The 16,131-nt window shown below is 45.8% G+C and overlaps 2 protein-coding genes across 7 annotated transcripts in view; one reads left to right on the top strand and one right to left on the bottom strand.

The window, feature by feature from the left end:
- Positions 1 to 89: 89 nt before the first annotated feature.
- Positions 90 to 2,887, bottom strand: si:dkey-182i3.11 (insulin-like growth factor-binding protein complex acid labile subunit). The gene is made up of 2 exons (XM_068584396.1): positions 2,672 to 2,887; positions 90 to 1,976 (listed from the first exon to the last, which is right to left on the bottom strand). Exons 1-2 carry the CDS (start codon positions 2,885 to 2,887, stop codon positions 90 to 92), a joined length of 2,103 nt encoding a protein of 700 aa, XP_068440497.1.
- A 3,867-nt stretch (positions 2,888 to 6,754) lies between these two features.
- mark4b (MAP/microtubule affinity-regulating kinase 4b) overlaps positions 6,755 to 16,131 on the top strand; it is a 45,416-nt gene continuing 36,039 nt past the window's right edge. For 4 of the 6 annotated variants that reach the window (XM_068585033.1, XM_068585035.1, XM_068585037.1 and 1 more), the window contains exon 1: positions 6,755 to 7,405. In XM_068585033.1, coding sequence (XP_068441134.1) covers positions 7,334 to 7,405 — 72 coding nt within the window. In that variant the 5' untranslated portion in view covers positions 6,755 to 7,333. Of the gene's footprint in view, positions 7,406 to 7,477; positions 7,825 to 16,131 lie in introns of those variants that run through there. The other 2 variants (XM_068585038.1, XM_068585034.1) reach the window with 2 other exon arrangements.

Below are 16,131 nucleotides of genomic sequence, written 5' to 3' on the forward strand. Positions count from 1 at the left end.
ATGTACAATATATTGAGATTATGGTGCAAAAAAACTTGTGACCAGAAAACACACGAGCTGACATGAAAAGCAAAGGCAGGAAAAAACATTCAGAAAGCACAAAACCACAGCAGGCCGGCGGCTGTGAGAGAAATCGTGAGCAGATTCAGCATTTCTACAGGAAATGAAGGCAAGAAACCGCTTGCAGCATTTGCGATGCAGCGATCGTGTAACAGCCAGGGAGACAGAGCTGCCTCAGAAAGCAGTCTGTCCTCGGGTGAGGAAGAGGAGGAGATGCAAACGGGCCGGTCTCCGAGCTTGTCCCTGTGCGTGTGGACCCATTCGCTGATGTAGAGGATGCGTGCACAGGTGCAGTCCCACAAGTTACCCGACAGATAGACGGAGCTAAGGTTCCTCAAAGGCGCCAAAGTCCCTTTCTCCACTGCTCTCAGCTGGTTGCACTTCAAACTCAATTTCTGCAGGTTTCTGAGTCCTTGAAATGCATCCGGCTGCAGGTGACCCAGCTTGTTCCCGTCCAGGTTGAGTTCTGTGAGCTCAGAGAGTCCGACAAAGAGCTGAGGATGTAAACTATTCAGGCTATTGTTCTTCAGCAGGAGCTTGTGGAGGTAGTGGAGGGGATAGAAGGTGTGGAACGGGATGCCGCGGAGCCGATTGAAGCTCAGCTTGAGCTCTTTGAGGCGCGTCAGACCTGCGAGGTCACCGGGAGACAGCTCCGAGATCTGGTTATTGTCCAGATCCAGAGTGTTAAGATTTGTTAGATTCCTGAACAGGCCTGCAGGCTGAAGGTTGGCTAAGCGGTTTCCATCAAGTCTGAGCTCTTTCAACCCGATGAGGTCTCTGAACTGGTCCGGGTGTAGAGAGGCGAGATGGTTACGAGAGAGCCTCAGCGAAATTAATCTCTCCAAACCGTGGAAGACCGAGCGATGTAGAGACCTGATGTGGTTGTCGTCAAAGTGTAGCTTCTTGAGGTTCCTTAGCTTGTGGAAAAGCTTTTTGGGAAGGTGCCTCAGAGCGTTGCTCTCCAAGTACAGGTTCTTCAGGGACTTGAGCTTGTTGAACAGCGCAGGGTGGAGCTCCAGGATCCGGTTGTTGGACAGCTGTAGCTCTTTGAGTCTGGACAACGAATTGAATACCCCGAGTGGGACGACGGAGATCTGATTGCAGTCCAGCTGGAGTTCTTGCAGGTGGTTCAAGTTGCTGAATACGTCAGGAGGAAGAGATGTCAGTCTGTTCCTGAACAAATCAAGTTCCTTGAGTTTGATCAGGTCCTTGAAGACTTGTGAGGGGAGAGAATCAATGAGGTTGGAGCTGAGGTCCAGCTCCCTCAGCGTGGTCAGACCTCTCAGTGACCCCTCAGACAGAGCGGCCATCTTGTTGCTGCTCAGGTCCAGAGTAACCAGGAGGCCCAGTGAGGAGAAGCAATCCTGCGGAAGGCCGGTGAGGTTGTTTGTCTGTAGATTCAGATACCTGAGCCTGTCCACATCCCTCAATGCCTCAGCTGGAACGGCAGCCAGCATGTTGCCGCTCAGGTCAAGATGCTGGAGACCTGCCGCTCCTCTGAAGCTGGCCCCGCCCACACTTGTGATTTGGTTTCTGGATAGAACGAGTTTCTCCAACGCCGTGGAGTTCTTGAACACACCTTCCTTTATATTTGTCATGTTGTTATGGCTGAGGTGGAGTTCAGCGAGGGCGAAGGACCCGTCCAATCCACCAACCTGCAACGTTTCAATCTGGTTGAAGTTCACATACAGCGTCTTCAGATTAGCTAATCCGCGGAGGCATCCGATCGGTAGATATTTGATCTGGTTCCGACTCAGGTCCAGTAAAGTGAGGGCAGGGCAGTTCAGGAACTGACCAGGGTGGAGAAACCTCAAGTCATTGTTGCGTAGGAAGAGTTTAGACAGCTTCGTCATCGTGGGCCAAACCCAGTTGTTGGATAGGAAGTCACTCAGCTGATTCTTAGTCAGGTCCAGGACCTACAGAATATACAGGAAGGAGAGAAGACTGGTCTGTCGTGTGTCATGTTATTAGTGTAAGATAATACATCCAACGCCATGTTTCCTGGAAGCCCAAATGTTCAAGTTGGCTTCAGAAGAGATTAACTTATAGGACTTACATAAGCAGAGTCTCAACACTTAATATGATCATTGGGGCTTTTGTAGAAATCATTTCCTGGAGTCTGTGTTAATGAGTGAGCTTTAGATTAGACAAACGTAGACAAAAGTCAAACATTCATTTAGAGTGGGGGTTATTTTTGTCCATCCGGTGAATGGAGGTCTCATATTTCCTCTATTTTATGTGTCTGGTTGTCTCGCCGCTCGACGTTAGCGAGTCCCTAGCGTTCTCTTTCTGCTGCGTGTTGCTTGGTACGTAAGCACAGTGGGGCTGTCTACTGACCTTTTTTTCACATTTCATGTCATCAATTGATTAATCACTGATATAATAAATGTTGACGAGCGCAGCACTGATTTCTTATCTCCCGGGCCGCCATTGTTTTCCATCCACGACATGGTGTGAGCTTTGAGAGGCGAAACCAGCCGTATGGTTCTTGAAAGAAGTTTCAACTCATCACTGTCTCGCTGGAGGAACATTAGCGTTCCTGCATTAACGTTCCTGCTGCAGGAGTCTCTAATAGTACACCCTTCACAACCTTTATGTTTCATAATCATACCTGCAGCTCCTCCAGCCCCCACCTGGGCAGGTCCTCTATCTGATTGTATGAGACGTACAGCTGCTCTGTGCCCTCTGGCAGCTCGGGGATCCGGTTCAGTCCTTTCTCCTGACACTCAACCGTGGTCAGATTGTGGAGACATTGGCATGTCGAGGGGCAGGGGGTCGACGCCCGCAGCAGGAGGCTCAGGGAGGCCAAGGTGAAGGCGGCCAGCATGGTCGCTCCGGCTGGAAACACCGACATGGAGCAGTGAGATAATGTGTTCAAGAGCGTTTGATACACCGAACACACAAACACCGACAAACGAGTAAGATTTCACGCTTGCTTTGGTTTTGATAACGAAGTTTGAAAAATAATTAAGTGAATTGGTAAATCAGTGTAGAAACTATTCTAGTATTATATCATAATTTACTTTAATGTATATAGATAAATTTACTTTACATACCTTATGAAACACATTGATTCATGATAATTAATGGTTCTTGAAGAGTTTATTTTTGTATTTCACATTGCATCAATTGCTATACTTTTTAAGACTTTGGTTATTCACAAGAAACTGTATAAATTACAATTTAAATAGTTTAAAGATATACATTTTGTAAATCTTAAACATAAGTGAACATGAGTGTTCAATCATGTAGTCGGTAAAAATAATTTTAAAGCATTACTGTCCTTATTTATTCTCTTTTAAATCAAAACTTACCGCTGTTGTGCTTGAAGTTGCGTCTTGTTTCCAGGGTGGTTTTGGTAAAGCTGCGTGCAGAGGATGCTGCGTGAGAGGCGTCTGTTGCAGAGGAAGTCAAAAACAAACGGGTCAGTCAAACCGGTGTGCAACAGTTTATGTCGCGCATTAAGACAAAAAAAATCCCCACTGCGCACAGGTGAACCACATCAATAGGTCCATCACGAGTAACTCAATATGGATAGGTGTATAATGTTAATAATACTGCATCCTGTTGTTTACAGGAATAGTCTGAGCATGCAGACACAAACACATCCATACACTTCACTGGTGTGTTTCTGTTTTGAGAAAGTCAGCCGACATATCTGTGTTTGACTGTGGAGATATTGTTTATTCTCATGCTATTCCATGTGGTTCATCATTGTGTTTCATGTTTTATTTGATAAGGTCCCAACATTAACTTTCCTGGACATGTTTGCAAGTAAGTAGGATTCATTTTTTGGGAGAATGAGCAAAGTAATTTAACTTTAACTATATTGTCCAAGAGGTTAAATATATCTTGTGGCCATGTGGTGAAACATAAACACAGAGACGTAGATAGACTTTAGAATATTATAAGGTAAATATTGAACACAACTTTAAACCTCACAAACAGAAAGAATGGCTGTGTATTGTAAAGCTTTAAAGCTGTTTGGTGATGTGGATGTCTGATGCCAGCGGCAGAGAGGGTCGCCTCCCCATCGCCCTCGTTCTCCCTTCAGCCCGCCTCGTTGCAGTTCTGACATCCGACCACCAGATGGCCTCAGACTGTCCCACGCGTCTCAGTCGCTTCACTTTCACCTGTTTCCACTTTCTCTCACAAGCTCTGCAGTGCCTATGCTAACCTGAGCCTGAACCTGAACCTGAGCCTGAGCCTTAACCTGAGCCTGAGCTTATTATATCATAATGTTAATTTAGTGACTTAAAGCTCTATATGTTTTCTTTGTTTTTGTATCAAAATGTTCACCTCGTACCTCAAAGTCAAAGTCATTTTTATTATCAATTTTGTGCAATGTGCAAACTTACAGAAGATTGAAAGTATGTTTCTCTTCTGTCCAACATATAGTGAATTGTGCAATAGTACTAGTAATAATAATAAGTGCAAAAAACAGTTTAAACATTTTTAAAAAAAAGGATAACATATAGACAACATAAATTAGGAACTATCAAGACTATGAAGGACTGAACTATAAATTATGAATAAATGACAGTAACTCGTTAGCAGCATTCAGACATGTGAGTCTGAAGAGGACTGAGTGGGACGGTGGGGAGAGAGTTCAGCTTCCTGACAGCCTGGTGGATGAAGCTGGGTATCTAATGACATTAGTATTAAATTACAAAAATATATCTCATCAAATTTTAACTTCATTGTCCCTGAGGGGAAGGTTTTCTCGCAGCCGGTTAAAACATATAAATCCCAGAGACTCAAAGTCAGTAAACGAGTTCAAATACATCAAACATGACTTCATCATTAACTTGTGATCTCCCCTGGGCTTCCATACATGTGTGTTTCTGAAAAGTGAACGTCTATTTGAGGGTCAATTCCTGGTGCGAAGGTCGCGTTCAGGGTGGGCGTGAGGCGCGTAGGCGTCGTGGTTACGCTCGAGAGCTTGGGAACACATCGCGCCAACGAGGATCCTCTCAAGTATCAAAGCACACGGACATGCGGATGTCCTCGGGGTCTGATGAGCGGATCAATCAACGCTGACGTACTGGGGTCAGCACAAATCACTAGCTGCTGCACACACACACACACACACACACACACACACACACTACCCAAATGTAGAAACTGCCTCACCACCCTCCCATCCTTTTCCATACTCCATTAGATGTATTGATGATTCCACATAGTGTTTTTTTTGTTTGTTCCCCCTCTAATTGGTTTATACACAGCTGACCGGACAGCGATGCCGGAGTAACACAGTGTTCAGAACCGCCTCTGCAATCCATGGAAATATGGACTGCTGCTCTGGTTGTTCTTTTCCAGCATCGATCCTCTGGCGGCAGCTCTCTGCCTCTCCTCAGCCTCCTCTCTTCCTCTGCCACTGTTCTCTGGAGGAATGACAGTGAGTCAGCTCGCCTGTCGCTCACCTGCAACAGTTCCATCGCCGGCCTCTCAGTCTGAACGGGTTTTGGGTCACTGAAGGTCTGCGTCTCAGGCAAGGAAGTAGGTGTGTGAGGGAAAAAGATGAGGCCCTGGGTTCGCTCCAACCGGTCCAGATCAGTCCAGGTGAGAATTCTGATTAATTCATGAATACATTATTTGAGTTTGTGTGCTCAACGGTGTGAATGCTGGAAATGTTAAGCATGCTGGATCAAACTAGCAGAGGTGGTGTTAAGAAAGGTGGCCTCTCATTATGGCCCTTCACCTCCATATCATCCACAGTGATTTCTAAAATAAACAGATGTTGTCCTCCAAATTTGGGCCAAAAAAAAAGCTTTTGAAATGGAATTATTTCATTGACCAATATGATATATTTATGGTGAAAAAAGAGAAGTACTGCAAAGTCCAGAATCAAATATGTAAAACAGAATGATTTACAGTAAGAGCATGTATATGTTTGTTAAACTAGAGAAGGGATTGTAACAATAATAGTAATGAGTGTTGCAATTAAACTTTTTTTATTTTTTATAATAACAATAACAACAATAATAATAATCATAATTAAACAGAAACATATTTACTTGAAAGGATTTTAGCCAACATGAGTCCATCCATCCATCCATTATCTTGACCGCTCATCCTCATTAGGGTCGCGGGGCGCTGGAGCCGATCCCAGCTGTCAAGGGGCGAAGGCAGGGTACACCCTGGACAGGTCGCCAGTTCATCACAGGCAGACATATAGACAAACAACCATTCACACTCACATTCACACCTACGGGCAATTTAGAGTCCAATTAACCTATGCAGCATGTCTTTGGACTGTGGGAGGAAGCCGGAGAACCCGGAGAGAACCCACGCTGCCAACATGAGTCTATATATATATATATATATATATATATATATATATATATATATATATATATATATATATATATATATTCTCTTTTTGTGATTTTAGCCACCAGGAGGCGGTAATGATACTTTTAATAATAAGAAACAGGAGATGAATTGTTTACCACGAGGTAAATTCATGAGATGTTGTCATGAAAATGACATAACCCTTTATTGTGTTTTGTGTGCATCTAAAACCTTTGAAAACGTAAACATAAAAAGTAATCGTTCAGTCAATTGTTTATTGACATTAAAACACAATAAAATGCTGGTTATAAAACTCGGAAACACTGATTCAACGAGCAGTACCTGAAGGCAGCACGGGCGAGATGGCGGAGAGAAGCGCGTGCGCGGCCCCGCCTATTATTCCTGCTGACGTCATCCTGCCTCCCCGTTTCACTTGTCACTCAGTGGGCTTTTTTCGGAAGGCGAAAGGAAGGGAACCCGTTTTCTTACGTCTTCTTCGCGGAAAAAAGCTTATGTTCGCGGGGCGACACATCGCGTCCCGCCGCTGCTCCTCCGGGCCACTCTCCAGTCACCGCGAAAGCAGTTGGAACCGACCCGAATGAGACGAGCCGAGGGCGGACCGGGGCTGAGCGACGAACCGGAGACCGACTGGGAGGCGCTGCACATCCGCCGCTTATTCCAATTCAACCGCTATTTACCATTCATTTTTGTCCACCTCCGCACACCTCTCGGTGTCTTGAAATGCGGGCTCAAACCGCTCCCGGTTCCGTGTCCGTGACTACTTTTTCCGTGGGAGCCGCCGTTTTAACGAATATGTCACCCAGAACAATCACATTAGCTAGCTAACGGGAAAACAGAAACTCCTCCCACCCCTCAACTCAACCCGCCGTGGTCGCTCAGAGCCCACGGCTGTTCTTTAAACCCTCGCCGGTCGTCTCAATGGTGGAGTTTTCTTTCCTTTCCCAACACGAGACCGATGCAGCGGACCGTCAACCGACGCCCACCGGGACTGTTTTCTCCAGCGAGCCAGCCAGCGTCCCCCGGAATGGTACGAGAGCGTCTGGGGAGGATTGGGGCAAAGTGAGAGGCTGCGTGTGGGGCGGGGGTGGGGGGGATAGTCTGGGCTGTTTTCTTTTTTCTTCCTTCCTTCAGACAGGCACGATTTGGATGTAGTTTATTTTTAGTTTGTTTTTTTAACGCATCAATTTAAGCTGGACTTAACTGTGCTGCCTTCACGGACTGTGACAATGAGGATTGTATGAGAAGTGAGGCTGGGTTTTTTTTTGTGGTGTTTTTTTTTTTTTGTTCCTTCCGGTGTGACTGACGGACAGTCTAATCTGGGGCCAGCGTGAACACAAACCTGCAGCCCACTTATTTATTCGTTTCTCACGGACGAAGAAGCGCACTCAGGGACGAAACATGTCTGTACGCACGGCACTGCCCGGGAACATGCGGAACCCGGACCATGTAAGTAGACCGTTCACGTTGCAGGACGTGTGTTTGTCACCTTCAGCTGCAGGAATAGATAATAGGTAACCACGAGGTGTTATGCTCATAATACCTATTCGCCCTACCCTGGCTCTGAGATTAGGGTACCATGTGCAAAGAGCAGCTGCAATCAAACAAGGCAACACAGGCGCGCTAATCTCCCCCTAGCTCATTTGGGACTGATTGCAATTGGACACAGGATGGGGAACATGGGAGGAGAGAGGTGGGGGTGCCTTGGACTGGGTGCCGAGCATGTGTGCGTGTTTGTGCACATGCACAATGCACACATTTAAACAATGAGTTGCCTTTTGATCAAATCGTCCACCTACCGGTGTCTTCCGTGCGCATGTGTCGTTTACCCCCCACCCCTCTCCACCAACACAGCTGATCAATAATAAATGCATCTGATGCAAGGCCACCAAAGCTCTCCACGCCCATTCTGCCCTGCAGCCACCTCTCCTCCTCTCCTCTGCCACTCCATCACTTTACTTCCAGATCTTCAGCTTGTCAGAGCCCCATCCTCCTGTCCCCCTCCCTTATAATGGCAGCTCCGCGGGCATCTGCCCGAATCTGCTGTGTCAGGCTAGCCCGGTGTTTGCTCGCCTGCTGGCGTTTCTCTGTGTCTGGGTTTTCTGAGGGTAGACGTGACTTTTTCAATTGGAAAAAAAAGCATTTCGCAGCGGTTCTCCAGTATGGGTTTCTTCTCTGTCTTGATATCCTCCCTACATATTGGCATCAGCAGTGCAGCAGCAGGGAGAGTCCCCACCTATTTTACCTTAAGGGCACCTGGTTCACACCTAAGCCTGTAATATTCCAGCCACTCGTTTGGCTCTCAGGAATACGTTCTAATTGTATTTAAAGGGAGTGTGTGTTTTTATATGTTGGACTTTGTCTCCTGTGATATTGTAACCAGTAGTGCTGATTCACTGTTGGAAAACCCAGGAAAACCAGCCCAACAGTGACCTCTTTTTTTCACCAAAGTGTTGCATCTGCGGTAATATTTCGGGTGGGACAGCTCCAACCAAAAAGAGGGATATGAATGAAATACATTTTCCCATCCTGGTGCGTGCACGCACTGTATGCACGTTCAGCCTCCTGGGAGAGACGCTGCCACCTTCCCTTAGTCGCCTCCCCAGGTGGTTTGCTGCAGAGGTAAAGTGAGGTGATTACGGCCTCTGGCTCTTCCCAGGACTCAGGAACTCCCGCCGAGGTGGCAGAACCCACAACGTGTTTTCATTTCAAGTTCAGTTTCTGTCAGGCCACGCCCAAATATACAACTTTTTGGTGCTTGTGGTCGAGCTCTGAAGTCACAGATGACGGCGCGCTTCTTTCTGCAGGATAAGTTTAGAAATTCTGTGACTAGCACTTACAGGAGTGGCTGTTTGTTCTACTCACAGGACAGATGCAGTCGTATTTATTTCAGTGCCGCGTTAAAATGCATCTTTTATTTAAAATTTTAAAATAGCTATGGGGGGGAAGCGATCGCTGTGTTCGCTCAGCCATAAGCCGGCCTTGTTAGCATCCTCACCATGGTAACCCCAGAGGAATGGGAAGGGGGATCCTCCATCTTTCTCTCTCCCTCGCCCGCCCTCATCCATCTCGACTAAAACTGTTCTATTGGTTATTATTGTATGCTCGTGGACTACATCTCTTTCCCCGTGACAGAGAACACATCCTGCTGGCTTTCTCAGATGATATGCATCAGACAAATAACACAATACCGCTTGCTCTTTTTTCTACAACATTTCTCAAGGTAACTATTGTGACTTGGTAAACGTCTATTGTGTGTTTTTAATATTTTTGCTGTGCGTTTCTGGAGCTCGAGCATGTTTTCTCAAGGTTATAAGAATGAGGAACAAATCCTTTTTGAGTGAGGACATTTTGTCACTTTAAAGTTCTCATATTGGACTTCCCTGGGTCAGTAGACACCAGTTAGTTTGAGTCAGAGTGATCCGTGGTGTAGCTTGGAAGTTCAGAGCTTGAATATACTCTGTGAAGATCCTTAACCTGTTGGAAAAGACCAAACTATTTGGCTGAGCGATCACCATGAGCTTTAATCTGTTTGAGTGTGTAACAGAGTGAGAGGAAGAGGAAGTCTGGTCGAAGGTGTGTGTAAGTGCTTGTGTGCACATGTACAGCTGCTGTGCTCTTAAGAAATGCATAGAAGAAGTCTTTCAGTGTGCCTCCGCAGGCCAGAGCGAAGCTTTTTTGTCTCCACCCCACCCCTCTCTCCTGGAAGAGCTGAAGATTCATGAGCTTGCTGTCCTGACTTGTTTCGTTAAAAAAGCTGCCGCCCAGCCACCTCCGGAGGCCTCTCCATGCAACGCCATTGGTTTCACCCTTGCGCCCGTGAGCAAAGGGCCCATGCTCCCCACAGCTCCAGCGATACTTGCCATTGGGCAAACGATGGTTTGTGCTGAGCAGGTTCAGCCGTGAAAGTATGAATGCGACGCAGGGCAGTGCTGGGAAAAGAGCTTAAGAGATTTAACGGACCTCCCTGTAAATGGTTTGCTCAACAGCACAGCAGGGGGAAGGTTTTTAAGGGACATTTAAGCGTTTACTTTCCCAGCTCAGATTAGTCTACTTGCTCAAATGCCATTGTAGTGTCTCTTGCCGTTTTTGTAACATTTTTTAATGCATTTCTTTATGCATTGTACCAATAATTGTATTCCCATCACTCAAATGTGGTTCTTCCACGGAATGAATGTAGATGAGCTTTTGTAGGTGGCGCTGCATTTTTACATTGTGCGCGCTGATAGTCTTTAATTATTACCAACAATCCGTAGTATTTGTGCTTTTGTTTTAAAAAGGGAGTATAATAAAGTGGGTGAATGTGTCATGGTTTTATTTTTTTACATTTAACAGACATTCAGTCATGTTAAAAATAACATGACTGTTCATTCTTGAAGGTATGCTAAGCATGATGGGATGTATTGACAATGTAAAACTATCTGAATAAGGTATACATTTATGCTCCAACGGCGTTTTTGATTTACAATCAAGCAGATTTGTCTTTATTCTGTTGAATTGTTGCAGATAGACACATTTCCTGCCCACCTGCTGTTACATAACGTGTCTCTGAGCGAGCTCGTTTGCTATAAGCGGCTCTATATGTGTCTTTGCGTGTGTTTGTCTGAATAAAAAGGATTTGCCTTTTTTGAGGGTTCAAAACAAAGGACCGATGCAGGATAAAGTAACCAAATGTTAATGTGTCGGTTAAACAATTAATAATTAAACGTTATTGGCATTTGATACGAATGTAACTGCGACGGCTTGTTTGAATCTGCACATTGTTTTCCGGCCAGCTATTATGTAGTTCTAGTTAAAAGCCTGGTGCCGAACAGGTGCCGTTTACTGGAGACCAGGCTACCATGTGAAGAATGACGCTGTTCACAGAGCCCCTGTGTAGACACACACACACACACACACACCACCCCCGCAGATGGACACGTTATCGCACACAATCACAAAAACGAACAGTCTGACGGGTACAAAGGGACACAGTCAAAGCGCACACAGTCGGCCCGTTGTGTTCGTTGTGCGACGAGGCTCTTCAGGTGTCTGCTTACCGTCCCGTGTCTCTCCTCGGGGCCAGAGCCGCTGCCAATGCAGATAAAGCATCTGCTCGGCCTGTTCTCCTTGCTGTGTTCACCAGACGGTTTACAACTCAACCTGATTCACTCCATAGTCTGTATGTAAAGAGGTGGGGTGGCCGTTGTCATCGTGTTGTCACTTATTGATTTGAGGACCGGCGTTTTCAAGCCTCGGGTTCGGCGTTTTGGTCGTCACCATCTTGGCTTTTTGCAACCAGTGAACTGAAGGGAGTGACAAAACCATAGTTTACTAAATGATCCTCATGCTACGTTGAAGAAGACGTGAACTTAGAGATTGAGACCATATTATTGTAAACCTATGTTTACAATGTTTACGGAGGGAATAAACCAAGAGAGATCTTATAGACTTCTTCTTCCTATAACACACCATCAGCTGTCCGTACTCTTCACGCCTCAGGCCCTCTAATAGCCCACATAACATAGTTAACCCTTCCATCTAATGCAGCCTCAGGTCTGCGGCGGCCCCCACCCACCCGAAATATTGCCTCATCGCGCCCAGGTCCTGTAATGACCTGTGCCTCTAACCACACAGAGCAGCGCAGCGGGCAACCACCGTGGACGCTTCGGCCATGTTTCATGTTGTTGACGCGAAGCTGAATGTGATAAAGTTGTGCGTGTTTGCGCGTTCGTGCGTGTTCTTGTCGTCACTGTTTCTGTCCATTAGCTGCTGCAGGCCGAAGCTCTGCAGAGTCCTTTAGACAAAGAGCATTTTGAGTTTCCCTTCAGGGTAGAATTGGCTTCATCAAATGGGTGATGGCAGCGAGGCGGTAGTGCGTCGTAGACGCTGTGTCGACGTCTGCGTCATGACTTCCTCTCACGGTGACGTCTTCAGAGCTTCCTGCGGCAGCAAATCAGCAAAACCTTCTTTGCCCGACAATCCTGTTTTTTCTTTCTCTTCACATTTTCATTTTAAACCAGATGAAGGCACATGTTCAAAATAGTTTGGGGAAAAATATCAAAACATGGAAATTCCTTTTGCCCGCAGAGGATCTGCACTTACCAACCTTTACATTTCATTCATCAGATACTACAAAGCTGGTCTGTCACCCCTCCCCCTAAGTGGCTTGACTTTTCAGATAAATTGCCTCTGGCACAAGGACGAACAAATAATTATCATAAGAGGTTGGGTCAGGCTGAAGTGGCTGATGACTATAGATAGATAGATGATTGATTGATTGATTGATAGATAGATCTGACACCAAGTTTACGAATTTTAGAAACAGGTTTTTCTGGCACGGAGAGGGTTTAGAGAGTGAAGTAAACAAGTGAGAGGAAGGAAAGAGCCAGTAAAAGTCAGAGCTGTCCTAACCAGTTTATGGACTGCCTTACTTTATTACTGGTAGTATTGTTGTTTTTATATGATACTAAATTGACCCAATACTGGGAACATTTCAGCTTCTTTTACATGAAATGTTTTTTTTTCTCCAATTTTTTTGTTTGTTTTGGACACCATTCCTACCAGTGATGAGACTCAATAGAGGTCTGACAGGGCAAAGAACTCAATTTAGTGAAACTCAGATTTACAAACTCTTAATTTATTCAGTTTTCGACACCGACTCGGGTTTATTTATTTATTTTATTTAAGCAATGTTGCCTCGAGCTCATCACGGCAGTCATTGTGGTGAGCACAGTGTTATCATTACTGGTAGAAATGATAAGCAAAACCACAAAATAATAATGTGTGATATGTGCATAGTCTCTCTCTGCACTAAAAAGAGTGACTCCGGGTTTACAGAACAGATCATTCCAGAGAGAAAGCGACGTCTGGCCCACGTGGTGACTCAGCGCTCTAATCCACCGTCTCTGTTGATCCAAACAGAATAAATCTGACCCTCCGCTCGGCCCGGTCTGATGATCACAGCCCTGCAGTGAATGATACGCTGAGTAATGTGGCACATCTCCAGAGGGGGAACAGAAAGCATCTTTGTTGTGTGTGTGCGTGCATGTGTGTGGAATCCTGTTCCACTTTGCATACTGGAGCCAGAGCCGGGAGACTCGCCTTTAGACCCACAATGTTGGGTAATCATATGATTATCATGTTTTTACGTGAACTGAAGGTTTTTGTTGTTGTTTTTGAGCCAGTTTCCTGACCCGTGGGCCCAAGAAACTCCTCCCAAAGTAATGATAACATTCCTGTTATATCGGTTTTAAGAGGAAATCAAATGAGGCTTCTTTTGAGTGTAATAAAAACATTTTCTTTAAAGCTCTGTTATTTCTTGGCTGCTTTTGCGGAATATTTTGCCACGTAAAGAACAGAAGGTTAAAGCTGAGCTTCCTGTGAGAGCAACAGCACGCCGCCTGCCCCGGGGTAATGCACAGTTCACGTCAGAGAGGGGAGCGCTGCCGCCAAGCGGCTCCGACTCAGGTTTTAATGGTTATGGGTCGGGAAGCTGAGGAATGTCTGGCAGAATCTGAGGAATGTCCATCAGCCGCAGCGCCGCTTCAGTCGGCCTCAAACCTTCGCTCATTGAAAGCCACAAGCGGCATCAGTAGTTATGGGTTAAGAACCCATGTTTAGGGCCTCGATCGGCCGAAGCTCGTGTTCGTTGCAAATAGAGAATAGATGGTTTGATTGCGGTTTGTGCAACAGTGTCATTTGCCCTCCCTCTAAATCAGTATTTGTAAAAGCAGCTGATATAAATGATTAATAATTAACTTATAATTGATAATCTAAATCAATTACGTCAGCTGCTTTCCAAAGGCCTTTTGTCCAGCCTGAAATGTCTTCTATTTATTTTTCCTTCCACATTTTGTGCTGCTCTTCCACCTTCGGTTCTCTTGCCAGAGCAGAAAATACAAATATTCCTGACAAAATACCCACAAAATGCTTTTTTTCCTGCAAGGAAAGTAAACCAAACAAAAACGGCGGGGAAACTTTGCTCCAGGGTCAGTGCTGAAAAATGTTTTCTCATTACAATTATATTCAGGCTTCGTTAGGTGGCCAGAAATCTATATTAAAATACTCTGTAGAAGACAAAAATCTTTGTCTTTTACAGTCATACGTTTCTATTTTCATTTTTTGCATCAGAATCGACTTATTACTTTGTTCACTAGGGACGACTGATGTCCAGTATTTTCAGGCGTAAAAACCAGTTCACGTTACTGGAAAGTCTGAGTGCATAATCAGTACTGTGGACACGAGGATCTGTTGCCTGGAATGAAGTGCTTTGTGTAAAAGTCCAGATTGTGTTAATGCGCGACTTTCAGACGAGCCCGTCTGTCGCCACCACTTGGTGTGTTGTTTCCGGCAGCTCCCTCTGCCTGCCAGGAAACACTCGCCGGGTGCTGCGACACTCCTGCTGTCGTTCCTCTGACATCTCTGTCCCCGACACAGGAAGTGACGCCGGCTGAGCACGCGTGACATCGCGGCGCTCTTGACGCGCGCCCTCGGCGGCTGATGGATGGGGGTTGCGTGGTTGCATGGGTCGAACCAGTCGAGTGCGCTTTCTGTGTTCAGCACATCGGTACATGTTTGTCGGTTGACTGCAGAGAGCAACAAGTTTCTTTTTTGTGTTAAAAAGCACCCGCAGACGGACGCCGTGCAGATGTGCGTTGAGCTTGTGACGTCCACACAACATGTTGTTGAGATAACTGAGTCACTCGTCCTTCTCTTTAGTGTGTGCGCATGAGAGAGAGAGCTGCAGCTGCTAGAGGGAGGAAGAGGAAGCTGGGATGTAACGGTGTGTGTGTGTGTGTGTGTGTGTGTGTGGAGGATGGCTCAAGGTTACGCCATTCCTGCGTCACACATCCTGTCTTTATCGCAAGTCCTCCCTACCAAAACACACACCAGCACGCACACACTCGGGCCGGTACAGTACATCCAGGCCGCATCAGCAGGGCGCCTCCCTCAAGGCGTGGCCCTTTGTTTAGAAACATGTTTGTGTTTGTCACGCCGCGAGTCTTGGCGTTGTGGTGGCAACCACCCATTCGCTGTCAATTAAAGCCACGATGAAGAGAACGTCGCACTTGATGCGGAGATATTTATGAGTCAAGTAGCAGAACGAGCAATAATTCATACGTTAATCACTTTTTAAAAACATGTGATACGATAAATGGAGCTTGAAAATGATGACGGAGAAGCTGCATGTGCAGAGAGGTGTGTGTGTGTGTGTGTGTGTGTGTGTGGTGGAGTACAATCACTTCAGTCCCAAGTTTTCCATCCGTGCATTAATTTGCATTTCCATTCAGCTGTCCACGCCCACACCGAGCACAGCTGTTCTGTCGAATAGACGATGGGATGCCAGACATGCATGCCGTCAACAATCACTAATTGTTGTGTAATCCATACAATTGTATTGTATCGTCCGTCTCCTGATGTGTAGCTTGATCGTTGTGGGTCCGAACTGGCCCACCTGCACTGGCCCTTCCTAAATGACATGTATTTCCTTCCCTTTTTTATTCTTGACTATATGATTAACATTTAGATACACAATAAATATGGTTTTATTATGGAAGTGAGACCACTGGTTGGAAAGAAGGCGACTATTATTCACTTCTGTAGTTAAAAGACCCACACAAAATGACTTTGGCCCATCCAACATCCTGGCGCCATGCCGAGTCTAACTCATGATATCTCTGTGATGCGCCTCAGGGAATTACATTTTTCTTACTTCACTTCAATATAAGTTGTGATCAGCGTGCTGCAGATCCACTTTGAGAAGCGTGGGAGATA

The sequence above is a fragment of the Clinocottus analis genome, unplaced genomic scaffold (genome assembly GCF_023055335.1).
Source record: "Clinocottus analis isolate CAN_PGR_092001 unplaced genomic scaffold, fCliAna1.0.p SCAF_2, whole genome shotgun sequence".
Taxonomy (NCBI): Eukaryota; Metazoa; Chordata; class Actinopteri; order Perciformes; family Cottidae; genus Clinocottus; species Clinocottus analis.

Bases quoted from the DNA above. Each gene is read 5' to 3' on its own strand.
- si:dkey-182i3.11 (XM_068584396.1), bottom strand. From the start codon at position 2,887: ATGCTGGCCGCCTTCACCTTGGCCTCCCTGAGCCTCCTGCTGCGGGCG. The intron at 1,977-2,671 runs GTATGATTATGA...TATATTCTGTAG, and splicing joins GGGGGCTGGAGGAGCTGCAG to GTCCTGGACCTGACTAAGAA.